Source organism: Lolium perenne, chromosome 4, assembly GCF_019359855.2.
Source record: "Lolium perenne isolate Kyuss_39 chromosome 4, Kyuss_2.0, whole genome shotgun sequence".
Classification (NCBI taxonomy): domain Eukaryota; kingdom Viridiplantae; phylum Streptophyta; class Magnoliopsida; order Poales; family Poaceae; genus Lolium; species Lolium perenne.
The window spans coordinates 348669943-348685111 of NC_067247.2; the positions used below are offsets into that span (position 1 = coordinate 348669943).

The 15169-nt window shown below is 46.1% G+C and overlaps 2 protein-coding genes across 4 annotated transcripts; one reads left to right on the top strand and one right to left on the bottom strand.

Annotated features, from left to right (window-relative positions):
• Nucleotides 1–745: 745 nt before the first annotated feature.
• LOC127296996 (15-cis-phytoene desaturase, chloroplastic/chromoplastic) lies at nt 746–6408 on the bottom strand. Of its 3 annotated transcripts, none has more exons than XM_051327243.2 (15): nt 6212–6408; nt 5241–5454; nt 5012–5144; nt 4811–4899; nt 4602–4659; nt 3797–3952; nt 3440–3588; nt 2843–2962; nt 2512–2725; nt 2339–2441; nt 2201–2248; nt 1989–2034; nt 1412–1599; nt 1145–1307; nt 746–1034 (listed from the first exon to the last, which is right to left on the bottom strand). In XM_051327243.2, the coding sequence occupies exons 2-15, from the start codon at nt 5442–5444 to the stop codon at nt 963–965; spliced, it is 1743 nt and encodes a 580-aa protein (XP_051183203.1). In that variant the 5' UTR covers nt 5445–5454; nt 6212–6408; the 3' UTR covers nt 746–962. The 3 variants fall into 3 exon arrangements, with proteins under 3 accessions (XP_051183203.1, XP_051183202.1, XP_051183201.1); XM_051327242.2 differs by having other exon boundaries at nt 5241–5477; XM_051327241.2 differs by having other exon boundaries at nt 5241–5510; nt 6212–6407.
• Nucleotides 6409–9395: 2987 nt separating this feature from the next.
• Nucleotides 9396–14611, top strand: LOC127296995 (ATPase 10, plasma membrane-type-like). Its single transcript, XM_071819422.1, has 19 exons — nt 9396–9674; nt 9763–9882; nt 9974–10072; nt 10209–10346; nt 10412–10546; nt 10624–10803; nt 10900–11106; nt 11194–11313; nt 11427–11546; nt 11621–11743; nt 11886–11990; nt 12106–12648; nt 12733–12765; nt 12841–12922; nt 13024–13184; nt 13268–13441; nt 13563–13745; nt 13815–13984; nt 14156–14611. The coding sequence occupies exons 1-19, from the start codon at nt 9606–9608 to the stop codon at nt 14250–14252; spliced, it is 2859 nt and encodes a 952-aa protein (XP_071675523.1). The 5' UTR covers nt 9396–9605; the 3' UTR covers nt 14253–14611.
• The last annotated feature ends 558 nt before the right edge of the window (nt 14612–15169 follow it).

A 15169-nucleotide genomic window follows, 5' to 3' on the forward strand; every position in this document is an offset into this window, starting at 1 on the left:
GGAAGGAAGCAGGGCAGGTGCCGCCTTTTTGATCTTGAAAAGAAGAAATCTGGCCCTGTTATCTCTTGCTTTCTGGCATGTAAAGACCAATAGGTTTGCTCTTAGATTGTTTTTTGTCCTCGGGCTACGTGTATCCATACGAGCCCCGCAGACCAAGATGGCACGCATGTGTAACCAGGAATAGAGAAACAACCCAAGATGAAATGCGAGCATGTTGTAGAATGCACTGAAATGAAATGCATTCCCTATTATTCTTTATCAACCAATATACTAGCACTCTACCAATTCAAGCCTCTCATAATATCTTCTATTCTGATGCTCCGTTCAGCTATGCGAAGGAAACCCTCAAGCTCAAGTATCTTCCAGAAATCCATCATGCAGGACAGCCATTACCTTCCCAAAACTGATGTAACCTACTAGCATCTCGGGCATAACCTACTATACCAGCCTACTACTACCAATACCTCCTGTAGGGAGCGCAGCAAATATCTCACTTACTGAGGCCCCGTCATCTATCTCGGGAGAAGGTTATCTCAGGGCTTGTCTCTGTGCCTCCTTTTTGTAACTGCAGCTTGGTGTTGCAACTGCCAAATATCATAAATCCCATTTGCTTACAAGATTTAGATGCTAGGATATTATCCATGATTTCATCTCCTTTTGCTGACACGAACCTTTTTTTTAATGTTATACAATTCCAGAAAAAGTAAGCGGTTACTGATCCAGTTCCAATTGTTGCAAACGAAGATAATATCTAAGATCCTTTTTTTATCACTTTTGCCTTCCGGAAAGGTCCAACGTAAGAATTGCTATATGGATCAGAGCTGCTTTTATGCAGCTTCTCGTTTTACAGATTTCCTTTTTCACAATATATGGATATCAGCTCAATCACCTGTTCAACTCTACAACAGTGTGAAAATACCACAGAATGTGCTAAGAATGAATTGTGTGCTAACTAAATACACCTAGGAAGCGACGGGAACTTCGGATTTTGTCTTCAGGCTTTCCTGGCTCCTACGGGACAACAATTTTGAATCCTGCAAGCAGAGAGGTGATTAGACCACAATAATGCCATACCATAACGCACCAACACAACAATAGAAGTTTGACTCATCTATGTGCAACCAGAACCGTGGAGAGCATTTACCTGAACTATGGACTGGGCACAGAGCTTCCCGGATAAAACTGCACCCTCCATGGAAGCCAAATATTTCTGCTTCGTGTAATCGCCAGCCAGATAGAACCCTTCGATCGGTGATCGTTGCAGAGGTCGGCAAGGCTCACAATCTGGGATGGTCTTGTAAACAGATCTGTAACAGCGAGCCAGAAAAATATAAACAGTGTAAGAGAACAAGACCACATCAGGTGTCCTTTTGATTAATCAACAGGATGGGTGTTAGCAAAATGTCCTCACCTCGGCGTCTTCACAACATGGTATTTACGAATTTTTGCTTTACTCTGATCAGCAGCTATTTCATCAGGAAATAACTTGGCTAGCTCTTGCATGGTTGCTTCGATGATTTCAGCGTCGCTACGTCCAATCCATTCCTCTGCTGGAGCAAACACCAACTCCAGCATTGAACGGTCTGGATCATAATACTCCTGCATAGAGTTAAAGAACAAGGGAAAATTAAAATTACGAGTATGCATCCATGTCCTTCGTTCTTTCAGTTAAGCTAGCACGGTTATTCAGTTATTCAAACTAAAATGATTCACGAAATCAACAGCCGACTGACATGTTAGCAATGACAAAAATGCTATACTTCAGTAATTGATAACTACAATTTGCAATGCCAAAGGTATCTATAATTTTAAGTTCAATAATGAATTCCTTCTTAGCAAAAGCATTTGGGCCTTTGGTCAATAATCCTCAAAGTACAATTCTGGTTAACCCGCAATCAATACTTAATATGGTGGATTCCAAGAAGAATGCAGGATCACATGCCTCATATTAGTATCTATGCAATATTAATAACTCCTTGAGTTAGTACCTTGCACGCTACTGACATGTCTGCATAGACGCTTAAAAGTGGACTCCTGAAACAGAAGTGAACAAGATCAACATAAGGGACATCTGGTATTTGGTATCAAACAAAAACACATTCAAAGCATGTAGGGGTAAGATTGAAGACGCTCAATTTGAATACAAGACAACAAAATGCACTATGTGCCAACAGGAAGATGAGTATGAAGAAAGGAATACCTGCTGAAAAGAAGGTGGTCGTATGTGTTTTTCAGTTTTCTGTCAAACCTGAAATAACACATGAGGCAGGACCATATAAGTCGAACCGAAAAACACAAAGTTGTCAGGACTTAGAACCAATAGTTTCAATCAATTCACCATATATGAACATTGATGACAGGAACTCCCACCAACTTATCCAGCCTCTTGAAATAAGAGATCTCTCTCCACTGTTCCGGTACAAGAAGCTTGAAGATATCAACTGAATAACAGGCTAGTCAGTTAAACTGAACAGGTGTAAAGAAAACATGATTCTTGAAAATAAATCACACCTGGTGCAGCACAAACATAAGCATCTCCAGTTATTTGAGTCCCATCACTCAATGCAAAGTGCTTCACGGTCCCGTCAGGGTTCAGTTCAATTTTCTTAATACGAGAGTTCAGGCGGACCTCACCACCCAAAGACTGAATGTGGTTGACAATAGGCATACATAGCCTTTCAGGTGGATTACCATCCAAGAATGCCATTTTTGAGCCATGCTTCTCCTACAAATTTACGCAGTTCTTTTACTAAATGATAACGAATGACCGAAATAACAAATACTAGATATTTTACAAATATGTAGCTATCTCTCCAGGAGGAATAGAGTAATTGGGTTGTACCTGGAGAAATCGGTTTAGAGCAATAAGAATGCACTGCATGGATAACTCGTCAGGGTTTATGAAATTGAGTGCCTTGGACATTGCAATAAAAACCTCATCGTTGACTCGATCAGGAACACCCTGTGCTGATTAAATAACTGTATCAGACACCATATGACTCCATTATTGAGAAGAACAAAAGAGAGAAACATCTGTATTACAAATAAGAAAAATGAAATTAAGGATGTCTTGTATATTTAGCCTTCTTCATTATGTTCATTTTCATATTTTCAGCTCTAATAGTTTAACATGTTCTTTTACCTCGAGGGGAGGAGGTAGCACATCGTTGTGCACTTGGGATTTTCTTACAAGATTAATAGAACTATAAGCATTACTTAAGCCTACATTGCATACAGAAGGGCTGGGTGGAAAAAAAGTATGGAAACTTGAGCATATAGTTTCATTTATGGACCTAGCCACGCTTCTTCCTAAAAATATAACAATAGAAGGAAGGCAGCAATTTATCGTGTTACAACATATCCTCATATATCAAGTGTGAATTGAGACGGCTATGTGTTCAGTACAAAGATGAGTCTAACTGACTTGGTGGGCTCATACCTGCTTTTCCATCCACTCTGAAACAGTTAAGCCATCTTGAGCTTCAACATAAGCTTGCCCACCAAGCATTGCTGGAAGAAGTCCAATAGCAAACTTCACCTTCTCCGGCCAAGTAAGCATTTCATTGTTCTTCAGTATGGCCCATATTCCTGTTAAATACATGCATAATCAATGATAAACCGACATTGATGGGAAGAGAACAGCTGGATGGCCATGACAATGTTGTTTGCACTAACATACCCCACTAGTTGCATTCAAATATTAGCAAAATGAAAGAACTAACACTAGGATGTATTCCTAAGTTTTCTTGACATTCTTTCATCTATTAAGCAACACCAGGGCTATGTATGATCTTACCGTTTAAAGGCGCTGGCAAAACCTCTGGGAAATCAAAACGGCTGTATTCTCCTGGCTTGTTTGGCATGGCAAATATCATAGAGTGTTCCTTCCATTGCAAGCGATCATTAATACCAAGCTCACCAAACAAATTCTGTACGTTGGGATAAGCTCCAACTTAAAACCCAAAAAAAAACATATGGTTACATACATGCACAGAATGAATACCGTACACAAGCTAGTGGCAGGGAGGAAAGGCTGGTAGAAGAGAATTTATAGACAAAAGAAATATTCAACCATGCCAACAACGATGTATGGAACATTGAAATTTAAGCTATATGTTTTCATACGGTCACGCAAAAAAAACCCCACTAAAAATATTATTAAGAGAATAAGGCCCATTAATAAAATGCAAGCAACCTAAAAAATTGACGGTATGAAACTCTTCACTAATTTGCAATTTCAGAACCTCAATGTGGCTCCTCAAAGATTTTTTTTTGAAGCTGGACAGTGAGTTTCCTCACTGCATATTTTTATATTTTATTAAATTTTGGGAACTGTACAGGCAGTGCTAGAGAAAAGCACTTAAACAAAACAAAAAAAGAAACTACAAGAAAGGATCATACAAAATTATCTACCCAAACCTTCAGTCCCGCATAAGATTTCCTCTTGGCCTTGTGAATAAGATCATTTTGTACTTTACTCAAGGTGTTCTATCTTATTATTATGTAGATATTTGTCTGACGCATCAAATACTATCTATACACTGCCAGTGGAAACAAGCTATACACAGGGCACAAAGGAACAAGGAAGTACCATAACTTACAGAAAATATGAAGACCAGTTTCATACCAATCACCATCTTCATCCTTCCAAGCAGCTAACTGTTCAAGGCATACAACGATAGAAGCAATCAAGCAACAATAATGGTGAAGGTGAGCTACTCAGAATGACGACAGCAACTGAAAAGTCAGATTAAATAACCAGCACAATTTTAGAGATGAGATAAGCAACAGATGTAAGAAACTATCAGACCTTTCCGCCCAAAACATCTCTTGCTTCTAGCAATATGGGTTTATGGCCAGCATCTGCTAGATATTTTGCAGTTGATAGTCCAGCCAATCCTGCACAATTCACACCAGAGACGAGTAACGCTAAGAGGCAGTTGTGCTTCACTCAGGGGGGTATCTAATTTGTTAAATTCATATATGTTCTAGTCCAGCAGTTACATCAGACCTGCACCAGCAATCACGATCTGTAATGGTTTACTGGGTCGTTCACTGCTTCTAAAAGATGAAGAAAGCTGCCCAGCTTCCAGATAGTTAATAGTGTTTTCCAGTGGAGGTCTTGGTAAATCCTGGGAAACAACCTGCAGAAAATGCAAACAATTATTTCACAAGAAAATGGTATGGTGAGATAAAATAGAGAAACCACTTTATTTTCCGAACAGGGACGAAATCTTAACCTGCAGAGCAGCAAGCCCACGGCGTGATTTTTTCCCTCTATTCCTTGAGCCAAGAGACGCCAAGCCAGCGCTCGTTGGGGAACTACTTTTCAGCGGCTGGACACCGCTGCTTGTGAAGCACCTCTGTGTATGAAGTTGCCCCACAAAGGACCGCACTTGCGCAGCTCCAGTTATGTTCATAGATGATAAACAGCCGGTATCCATAATGAAGCAGCTGCTGGTAGATTGTTGTCAGCCCTGATTTAGTCAACGATAAGCGCGAGAAGAGAACTGCATAGTCAAGTAGAGCAATTAATGCCATAGCTGACGAGGCCCTCCGGTATGAATGCCAGCCAGGTGTCACAGGTCGACCGATCGAGACTAACATAACTTGGTAAACAAAAGTCACAGTTCGCTGAGAAGCCAGAATTCGATCGACTGAACTTGGTGTGGTCTTTGAATTCGTGGAAATGCGGCATAGAAATATAGACAGAAGGAGCAGGGCAGTTGTGCAGTTCCAAGTTCAACCAGGCTTAAGGGATCCATTTATTTTTGCAGTACAAATATATGAGTTCGTTAACTCTAATCCCCTGGGTTGTTTCCATGCGGCTGTGGTTCATTCAAGTAATTTGCTGAACAAATAATAATGCATGAAATGGGCAACTGGGATCTGGCTGTACAGTAAGCAAACGAACTACTAGAATAATCAAGCATATGCAGCCTTAGTGTAATTCTACCGTCGGTTTTTCCAGTCAATCGGGAATTTCCAACGCCTCTAAAAGTACTCCTCCTATAAACCCTGAGAAAATCCCCAATTCCAGAACTAATCCCCACCCCACCCCAACGCTTTGCGGATTCCTCCTAGTCCTAGTAGCGCACCAATCCGCAAAACCGAGGAACTGGAACCGCGCCGGCGCGAAGGATTATGATAGGAGAAACCCCCCACAGCCAGCGGGTTGGTGCAGGAAGGGACGCGCGCGGAGGAGGCTTACCGGAGGGCGGAGAGGGAGCGGCGAGGCTTGGGTCAACGGGAGGGGAATGGGAGCCTCGGGAGTCCGGTATATTTATGGTGCCGGATAAGGCTCGTCGTCGTCGCCGGCTGGAGTTGGAGGTTTTGGGGGGGGCGGTGGGAAAGCGACAAAGCGGAGGGGATCACTGAGGCGAAGAAGATGTGGTGGTGGAGGATGCCGTTTGGCGCCTGGTGCGCTCTACGTTTTCCATGGAATATACCGCCGCCGCGACACCTCAACACCAATTTCGCCGGCTTAAAATACTTGAGCCTCTTTTGTTGTATACTCCTTCAGCTCTAAATATTTTTCGTAGATTTAGTTAAATTTTAAGCTAAAATATATGTCTAGATCCACTAAACCTGCGGTACATATTTAGGGCCGAAGAAATTAAGATTTTTAAAGTATATATATATATATATATACGAAAAACACACAAACTACAAGATTGCATGGACAAAGTGGAGGATTCTTCCCGAAATGCTGAATTGGATTTATATTTTCATACCCGAGTTGAATTTAGTGCAGATGAATCAATGAAATAAATTCTATAAATTACTATCAAGAAGTCGAGTCTTGCGGTTGGAGCCGCTAGGGTTTCCCCCAAAACCATCGGGCCTAGAATTGGATTTTGGGCCCAAATATATAAGCCAACCTTCTACCTCAAGAAGGTGAGACTACTCCATTAGTCTCGATCTCTCTCAAAAGAAAACTCCATTAGTCTCTCATCTATTGTTGCAAAGTACGAAACTTTCAGATCTCGCTCCCAACACTCGGACCATGTTTCTTTTAGGAAAAGATAGAGCATACCTACATCTACCACTTCATCAAAGGATATATGATTTCCTTGTTTTTCTTTATGGATCTGGTTACTCTTGGTGTTTGGGCTCCGTAGAAGGAAGGAGATTGTCCAGGCGCCATTCCTTTGTAGATTGCGTTGGGCAAGCTTCGGGAGACTCAAGGGTGTGGAATGGTTCCGAACAAGTTTGTAAAGGTTTGGTGATTACCTTTCTTGAAATAGGCTTTCGTCCCGCTATATTAAATAGCAACCACACGGTACAACTGCTGGGCATAAGCATAATCACACCTAAGAGAAAACATGAAAGAAAGAAAAGAGAAAGAAAGCTGAAAAGGTCGGATCGACGAAAACGAAGGTGTTTCGTAGCCGTTGCGCCCACCAGAGAATTCCCACCACGATCCTAGCACTCTGAAACACCGCGTACAAAGTAGCACCTTCAAGAAGACATGCGACGACGACGAGGCTGCTACCCGGACTGGTCCTAGGGTTTCCCCCGGTATGCACAAGGGCAAGGAAGGAGGGCTTCACCCAACACCCTTCAGGAAGGAAAGGTGGCACCCGCGAGCATCACCGCGTCAGTGTCGGCCAACTCGACTGAGATTTCTCCCGACCCTCGCACCCTCGCCCCAGACGCTTCAATGTGCTCCACCAAACTCAACTGCCCACCAACATGCGCCACCACGACTGTAGAACCACCATCGCCGTCTTACCACGGCCAACGAATCGAGGCCAGTGAGCCAAAGGAGCATCTCGAAGCCGAGGAGCAATGAAGTAGTGGCGACGCGGGAGGGAACCGCCTCCACCGCCAATGTCGGTACTCGTCCGTACATGCCGGCAAGGGGCATACCAGGCCTCCTGGCCTGGCCGAGCACAAACCCACCTAGTCCATGCTCGTGAAGCCCCCGTCGGGATGCTGCTGGATGCGCGCCTCCACCCCACTCACCTCAGCTCCGGCCACCTCTCCTCCAGAAGTAGTCCGACGACGCCCGAGCCAGGCCCGCCTAGCCCCAGATGCCAGATGGGCCCCGAGGGCCCGGCTCTAGGCCGAGAGAGCCCCGCCGCGCGCCATCTCGCCGCGCCGCCACCAAGCAGTCGCGCCATCGCCAGCCTGCCGCCCGTCGCCGCGCTGCCCGAAGACCCGCGCCACCGCGGAACCTTCCGAGCCGAGGAGCACCATCGCCGGAGGAGAAGGCCCCGCGCCCACCTCCAAACGCCCGGGGAGAAGCAGCTCCGCCGCCGCTGGCACCGCACGGGACTTTGCCCGGATGGCCTGCGCCGACGGCAGTGGATGGGGAGGCCGGAAGAGGGGTTCGAGGAAGGCTAGGGTCTGGGCGCCCTCCTGTCGCCCGCGGGGAGCGACAACGAGGGCCGGGGGAGAGAGGGGGTCGGGGACCGAGGCGGGGAAGGCCTCTTGGTGACTACCTTCAAGGGTACTATTAGTAGATTGAAGCATTTTCCTTGTGTGAAAGTCTCAAGGAGAAGAAGATGGGGCATTTGCGGCGTTGAGGGGGCACTTTGCCTCCGCACATCCTCCAACAGAGACTAGCATGCACCTCCATGGGTGTGAACTTCGGGATACATATCTGTCTCCATGTGTGGTTATTTCACATCCTTGCCTTTACTTATTTGTTCACTGGCTTATTATCTTGTTGATTTTGTTGAGCTAATTGTATCTTGCATATAGATTGTTGTCACCTAGTTACATATCTAGAAAACCTATATTATTGTTATCCGTAAATTTTAAGAAAAACATTACAAATATACAATTGCCTATTCACCCTCTCTAGTCGAACTTTTCGATCATTTCACCTTTAAGACAAAGCGACGTGGAAGGGTATGTTTTTAGACGCTGGTATAGAAGATGATGGTGGCGTGACTGCTAGGATTGGCCGCCTGAAATAAGATCAGCGAAGCAGCACGCCGCCAGTGGTGGAGGGAGGGGAATCATCAGGAGTTAAAGAGGGAATATGTATTAGGAGGAAGATATAGTTGAAGTATGGGTCGTGGGCCCATATGTTTTTTAACGGCTCCGTTAAAATGTGTGAATATTTGTTGCCTGTTATTACACACAGCCGCTGGTGGTTTTTTCTGGAAAAAAAACTGGTGGTTTTAGCCACAGTTGTGTTCTTGCAATTAACTCAAAGTTCTGAGATGCACGCACAATGGCAGAGGTATTTCGGAGCTGTGAGGCCGCTACGGTGCTGTTCCACACTTCCACTCGACCGGTTGGTTTGAAGCGACCGTCTGCTCACTGCCGTGGAAAGTTAGAATGGTGGTTGGGCTTAGACGAGCCATGCTCCCAAACGCTGGAAAAGGGGTAGCAGCCGACCTCCCCTTCCTCTTCACTCCTCATCGAGAGTAAACCACCAAAATACATTGCCAACAGTACACTAGCGACTCCATTCCACCAGACTTCGTCAGACTTGAACGGTGAGTTCTTCCATCCGGTGTCAGACTTCGTCTCCCCAAATATCTATCTTGAAACGAATGTGCAGGCAATGCAGTACTCTTCATAAGTGATCCCATTCTGTTCCGATCGATGCACCTTGCAGACCTTCTTGCAGGCCAGAAGCTGCAAGCATGGATGATGACGGGCTGGGAAAGCCGTTGCTTGGACCTGAGAGTTTCAGCACCGAAGACATTGATCTGGTAAGTTAGTTTCATCAGTTAGGATAGATACTGCAATGTTTCCCAGCATTGTGTGCAATGTCGTTCATGAAAAACGGTGTGTGAGCAGGGGAACCTCCCCCTGGAAGACGTCTTTGAGCAGCTGAGCACGTCCCGCAGTGGACTCTCCTCAGCGGATGTCGCGGAACGGCTGCAGCTGTTCGGCGCAAACCGACTGGAGGGGAAGCGTGTAAATTCACCATCTCTACTACCACTACTAAGTACTAACTCTCTGTTTACCTTTCCTGAATTCCTAATTTTAAAAAACTTATTTCTGACAGGAGAACAAGGTTCTCAAGTTCATCAGTTTCATGTGGAACCCACTGTCATGGGTAATGGAGGCAGCAGCAATCATGGCACTGGTCTTGGCAAATGGGGGTGTAAGTACACTCATACTATGCTATGTTCTGCTGCCGGTTCAGTCAAGGAAGCCTCTGAATTTTCAGGGGAAATGCACTCTTGTTTAACAGAAGAGGAGTGATTGAATTATTTGGTGTTGCTTTCTTATTTCTTCAGAGTCAGGGTCCGGACTGGGAGGACTTCGTGGGAATCGTCTGCCTTCTTTTCATCAACTCAACGATCAGCTTCGTGGAGGAGAACAATGCAGGCAATGCCGCGGCTTGTCTCATGGCCCGCTTGGCGCCTAAAACAAAGGTTTGTAGGAGCATGCAAGTGATGATGCATTGATTTAGGCTGACCATGCCTTGGTGTGGCTGCAGGTTCTTAGAGATGGGAAATGGCAAGAGCTGGATGCTTCTGTATTGGTACCCGGGGACATCATCAGCATCAGGCTTGGTGACATTGTCCCTGCAGATGCGCGACTACTCGAGGGGGATTCTCTCAAAATTGATCAGGCAATCACAATTACCGTGTAGGCCTGATTGTTCTGTCAAGTGATCTGGTCTCTTACTGTTTATTTTCAATATTTCAGTCAGCTCTCACTGGAGAATCCCTACCTGTCACCAAAAGGACTGGCGACCTAGTATTCACTGGTTCAACATGCAAGCATGGTGAGATCGAAGCTGTCGTCATTGCAACCGGGGTCCGCTCTTTCTTCGGGAAGGCAGCTCATTTGGTGGACTCTACAGAGGTTGTTGGCCATTTCCAGAAGGCAAGTCACCACACTAGAATGTCATTTGATATGTTGAGCATTAGTTGCACGGAAGTGTCTATGGGGTGAGCTGAATTTTCCTACTGAAAATTTCAGGTTCTTACCTGCATAGGCAACTTTTGTATCTGCTCCATCGTGGTTGGGGTGATCGTCGAGGTTATCGTCATGTTCGCGGTCCAGCACCGGTCATACCGGGTCGGAATTAACAATGTGCTTGTGCTTCTGATCGGAGGGATACCGATTGCGATGCCGACTGTTTTGTCGGTCACACTTGCAATAGGTTCTCATCACCTATCTCAACAGGTGGTGTCTGGATATATTGCTGCCACCTCTGTTCAGTTAACAGAGTATATGTATTGTGGATCACAGAATTTTTTCTGAACTTTGCAGGGTGCCATCACCAAAAGGATGACAGCCATTGAGGAGATGGCAGGAATGGATGTTCTCTGCTGTGACAAAACCGGAACGCTCACTGTCAACCATCTTACTGTCGACAAAAACCTAATCGAGGTGCTTCCCTTTGCACCTAAAAAAGGAGTATAGTCACCTTTCAAATTTTAAAAATTATGCAGTGTAACGGTTTTCATGCAAAGCTTATCCATCCATCATTTTGGTAAGTTCAGGTTTTCAGCGGAGGAATGGACAGGGACATGATTATCCTGTTGGCTGCAAGAGCATCAAGAGTGGAGAACCAAGATGCTATCGACATGGCCATCATAAACATGCTGGCTGATCCCAAAGAGGTTCTGCATCTCTTTCACTTGATTTGAGCCTGCACATTAATAATGGTTCACAGATGTTACCTGTTCATCGTCAGGCACGCGCTAACATCACTGAAGTTCACTTTCTCCCGTTCAATCCCGTCGACAAAAGGACGGCGATAACATACATTGATTATGGTGGCAATTGGTTCCGGGTCAGCAAAGGTTCTCCTGAGCAGGTACTCTTCTCCACCTGTTGAAGAAATTCATCAGTGTATCTCAGTGCTCCTAAATGCTAAGTGTCAGCAAAATGGAACTTTATTTTAACGGTGTTTAGCCATAGCCTAGAACGTCTCTGATCTGATTTTGATCATCTTGCAGATCCTCAACCTGTGCTACAACAAGGATGACATCGCCGAGAAGGTGGAGCGTGTCGTCAACAGATTTGCGGAGAGGGGCCTCCGATCACTAGCAGTTGCTTACCAGGTACTTGTAATTAAGTAATATCAGACTCATAGTAGTTCAAGTAGTAGTCTAGTAGCACCAAGTGAAACACTGCAGTCTAAATTCTGAAGCACTGCCATTTGATGACTGAGATCAGGAGGTCCCGGAGAAATCAAGGCACGGCCAAGGCGGGCCGTGGGTCTTCTGCGGCTTGCTGCCGCTGTTCGACCCGCCGCGGCACGACAGCGCCGACACCATCCGCAAGGCCCTGGATCTCGGCGTATGTGTGAAGATGATCACCGGCGACCACCTGGCCATCGCCAAGGAGACGGGCCGGCGCCTCGGGACGGGGACCAACATGCACCCGTCGGCGGCGCTGTTCGGCCGCGGTGGTGATCGGGCGGCGGCTCCGGTGGAGGAGCTCGTGGAGAGCGCGGACGGGTTCGCGGGCGTGTTCCCGGAGCACAAGCATGAGATCGTGCGGCTTCTGCAGGCGCAGGGCCACGTGTGCGGGATGACCGGAGACGGCGTGAACGACGCGCCGGCGCTGAAGAAGGCCGACATCGGCATCGCAGTGTCCGACGCGACGGACGCCGCCAGGGCCGCCGCCGACATCGTGCTCACGGAGCCCGGCCTCAGCGTCATCGTCTCCGCCGTCCTCACCAGCCGCACCATCTTCCAGCGCATGAAGAACTACACGGTAGATTTGAGTTCAGTTTCTGTCGCTTCGTGTTCTTGTACCAGTACAATTTTGCTTCTGACGATTTATGCCTTACCGACGCAGATTTATGCAGTGTCCATCACTATACGGATAGTGGTAAGAATGCAGGAATCTGATAATGATCTGGTGATCAATAGGCACTGCACTAATCTGTGTCTTGTACGGTTGCAGCTTGGGTTTGTTCTTCTGGCGTCAATATGGGAATACGATTTTCCTCCATTTATGGTCCTGATCATAGCCATACTGAACGATGGTAATGCACTAGTAACTCTGAACTTATCATGTGAGAATGAGGCTTGCTGCATCTGGAACCGATACTAGCTCGCAACGTTATCGATGTGTCACCGTGATCAGGGACTATCATGGCGATATCGAAGGATCGAGTGAAGCCATCGCGGAGACCGGATAGCTGGAGGTTGAACGAGATCTTCGCAACCGGGGTTGTCATAGGGACGTACCTCGCACTGGTGACGGTGCTGTTCTACTGGGCAGTCACAAGAACCACATTCTTCGAGGTAGAAACATTCGGTTCAAACAAGTACACCTCCAAGACTGAATGTATTTCGACCCATAATGATTCCATGTTTCTGAATCACAGTCTCACTTCAGTGTGGGATCTCTGAAGAGTGACACCGAGAAGATCTCGTCGGCGATGTACCTGCAGGTCAGCATCATCAGCCAGGCCCTGATATTCGTCACGCGCAGCAGGGGCCTCTCCTTCCTCGACAGGCCAGGGACTCTGCTCGTCTGGGCTTTCGTCCTAGCTCAGCTGGTAAAGCTTTTGAAATTTCCCATCACGCGCGCAACGATGCGTGGTTTGTAGACTTGTAGTACGTAGTAGTAACTGACAAAAAATGCAACGCGGATTCTTGATCGGCGTCTCTATCTGCAAGGTGGCTACCCTCGTAGCAGTATACGCCACAGTCAGCTTCGCGTCGATCAGCGGCATCGGGTGGCGCTGGGCCGGCGTCATATGGCTGTACAGCTTGGTGTTCTACGTCCCGCTCGATCTGATCAAGATCGCCGTCCGCTACACCCTCAGCGGCGAGGCGTGGAACCTGCTCTTCGACAGGAAGGTACATCACACTTGCTCAGACTGTTAGAGCAACCACTCTGGTTCATGCCTACACATGTTCATTTTTCAGACTGCATTTGCAATGAGAAGAGACCACGGTAAGGAGGCGAGGTGGGCGCTGTCGAAGAGAGGCGGCGTGCAGCGGAGGGCGCTCTCTGATCATCTCATCAGCAGCAGGACGCCGCCGTATCGGCATTCTCTCGCCGCAGAGCACGCGAAGAGGCGCGCCGAAATCTCCAGGTACAACAATATTCTACTACCTCCGTTCCATAATATAGGATGTTTTGGCAAACTAAACGTCTTACATTAAGGAACAGAGCTAATAGCATTCTTCCCAACACCGCAAAATTACAAGGTAATTTCATGGAAGGGACGCTCAGAAAGTGTAGTAACGTTTTGTTCCTTTAGCAGGCTGGGAGAAACACACGCTCTGAGGGCGCACGTCGAGTCTATGATGAAGCTCAAGCGTGCGGGTTCGCACGCCATCGGGTCAGCGCACTCCCTTTGATGATCTGCTCCGGATGCCTTGAAATGGTATTCCCTCTATTCATAAAAGAATGTCGAAAATTTGTCCAAATTCGACTGTATCTATTCACTAAAACGTGTCTAGATACATTTGAATTTGGGCAAACTTCCAACATGCTTTTATGGACAGAGGTAGTATGAATGTTCAGAGGAAAATGCAGCAGCTACTTCTCCTGAAACAGTGCCACGCAATGATCACACCCAATGATCCGATGATCTTGCTTTTGTAAGCTGATACGGACATCAGCAATTTTAGTTATCAGGAGTTTTGATATGGCTATGTTTATTCGGGGCACTCGTAGATGATTTTTTTTTTTTTTGAGCGGTACTCGTAGATGATGTAAGTTAGATAACCTGCCAGCAATAAAATGTGATGTCAGGGTACACAAGGACAACATTGACTCTGCCACCTACCATCTCAGTCTTAGTAAAAATCCTGCGTTTTTTTCAAGGCATTGCAAGCGTTTGCTTCCATGCTACGCTTCAAATGAGATTTGTTACATACATATAATTGTTTGTTGCATTTCCATATGTGAATGCTGCAATGTTTTTTGCTTGTTTTTTATATTACATAAGCGGAAAAATGCTAGGCGCTACGTCGCAACGAACGAATGTATCTAAAACAACTAGTAGTGAGTTGAGTTCCATTCACAAATTTCAACCAAAAAAGTTCTATTAGCAAAAAACAAATGAAAGGAAAGGCGGTTGGTCGCAGGCTATCATTGCTCGGCCAGGGCCGTGTTAGAGCATCTCTAGCAAACCAGGTCTATCGGCCTGGCATTTAAACTTCTGGCCAATATATAGATTTGGATGATTTTTTCCAGAATAGAACCCGTACACACATGTGGCCCTCTATTTTGTATAGCCCACCAAAAACTTCCTCGTGTGGCCACTATATGT

What these genes read in the sequence shown, in the direction of transcription:
- LOC127296996 (XM_051327243.2), bottom strand. Translation starts at nt 5,444, where the DNA reads ATGGATACCGGCTGTTTATCATCTATGAACATAACTGGAGCTGCGCAA. An exon ending in TTTGCCAGCGCCTTTAAACG is followed by an intron (nt 3,589 to 3,796) that starts GTAAGATCATAC and finishes TGTATTTAACAG; the next exon opens with GAATATGGGCCATACTGAAG. An exon ending in GTGCCCAGTCCATAGTTCAG is followed by an intron (nt 1,035 to 1,144) that starts GTAAATGCTCTC and finishes CTCTGCTTGCAG; the next exon opens with GATTCAAAATTGTTGTCCCG.
- LOC127296995 (XM_071819422.1), top strand. Translation starts at nt 9,606, where the DNA reads ATGGATGATGACGGGCTGGGAAAGCCGTTGCTTGGACCTGAGAGTTTC. An exon ending in TCGACAAAAACCTAATCGAG is followed by an intron (nt 11,314 to 11,426) that starts GTGCTTCCCTTT and finishes TGGTAAGTTCAG; the next exon opens with GTTTTCAGCGGAGGAATGGA. An exon ending in CCATCACTATACGGATAGTG is followed by an intron (nt 12,766 to 12,840) that starts GTAAGAATGCAG and finishes GTACGGTTGCAG; the next exon opens with CTTGGGTTTGTTCTTCTGGC.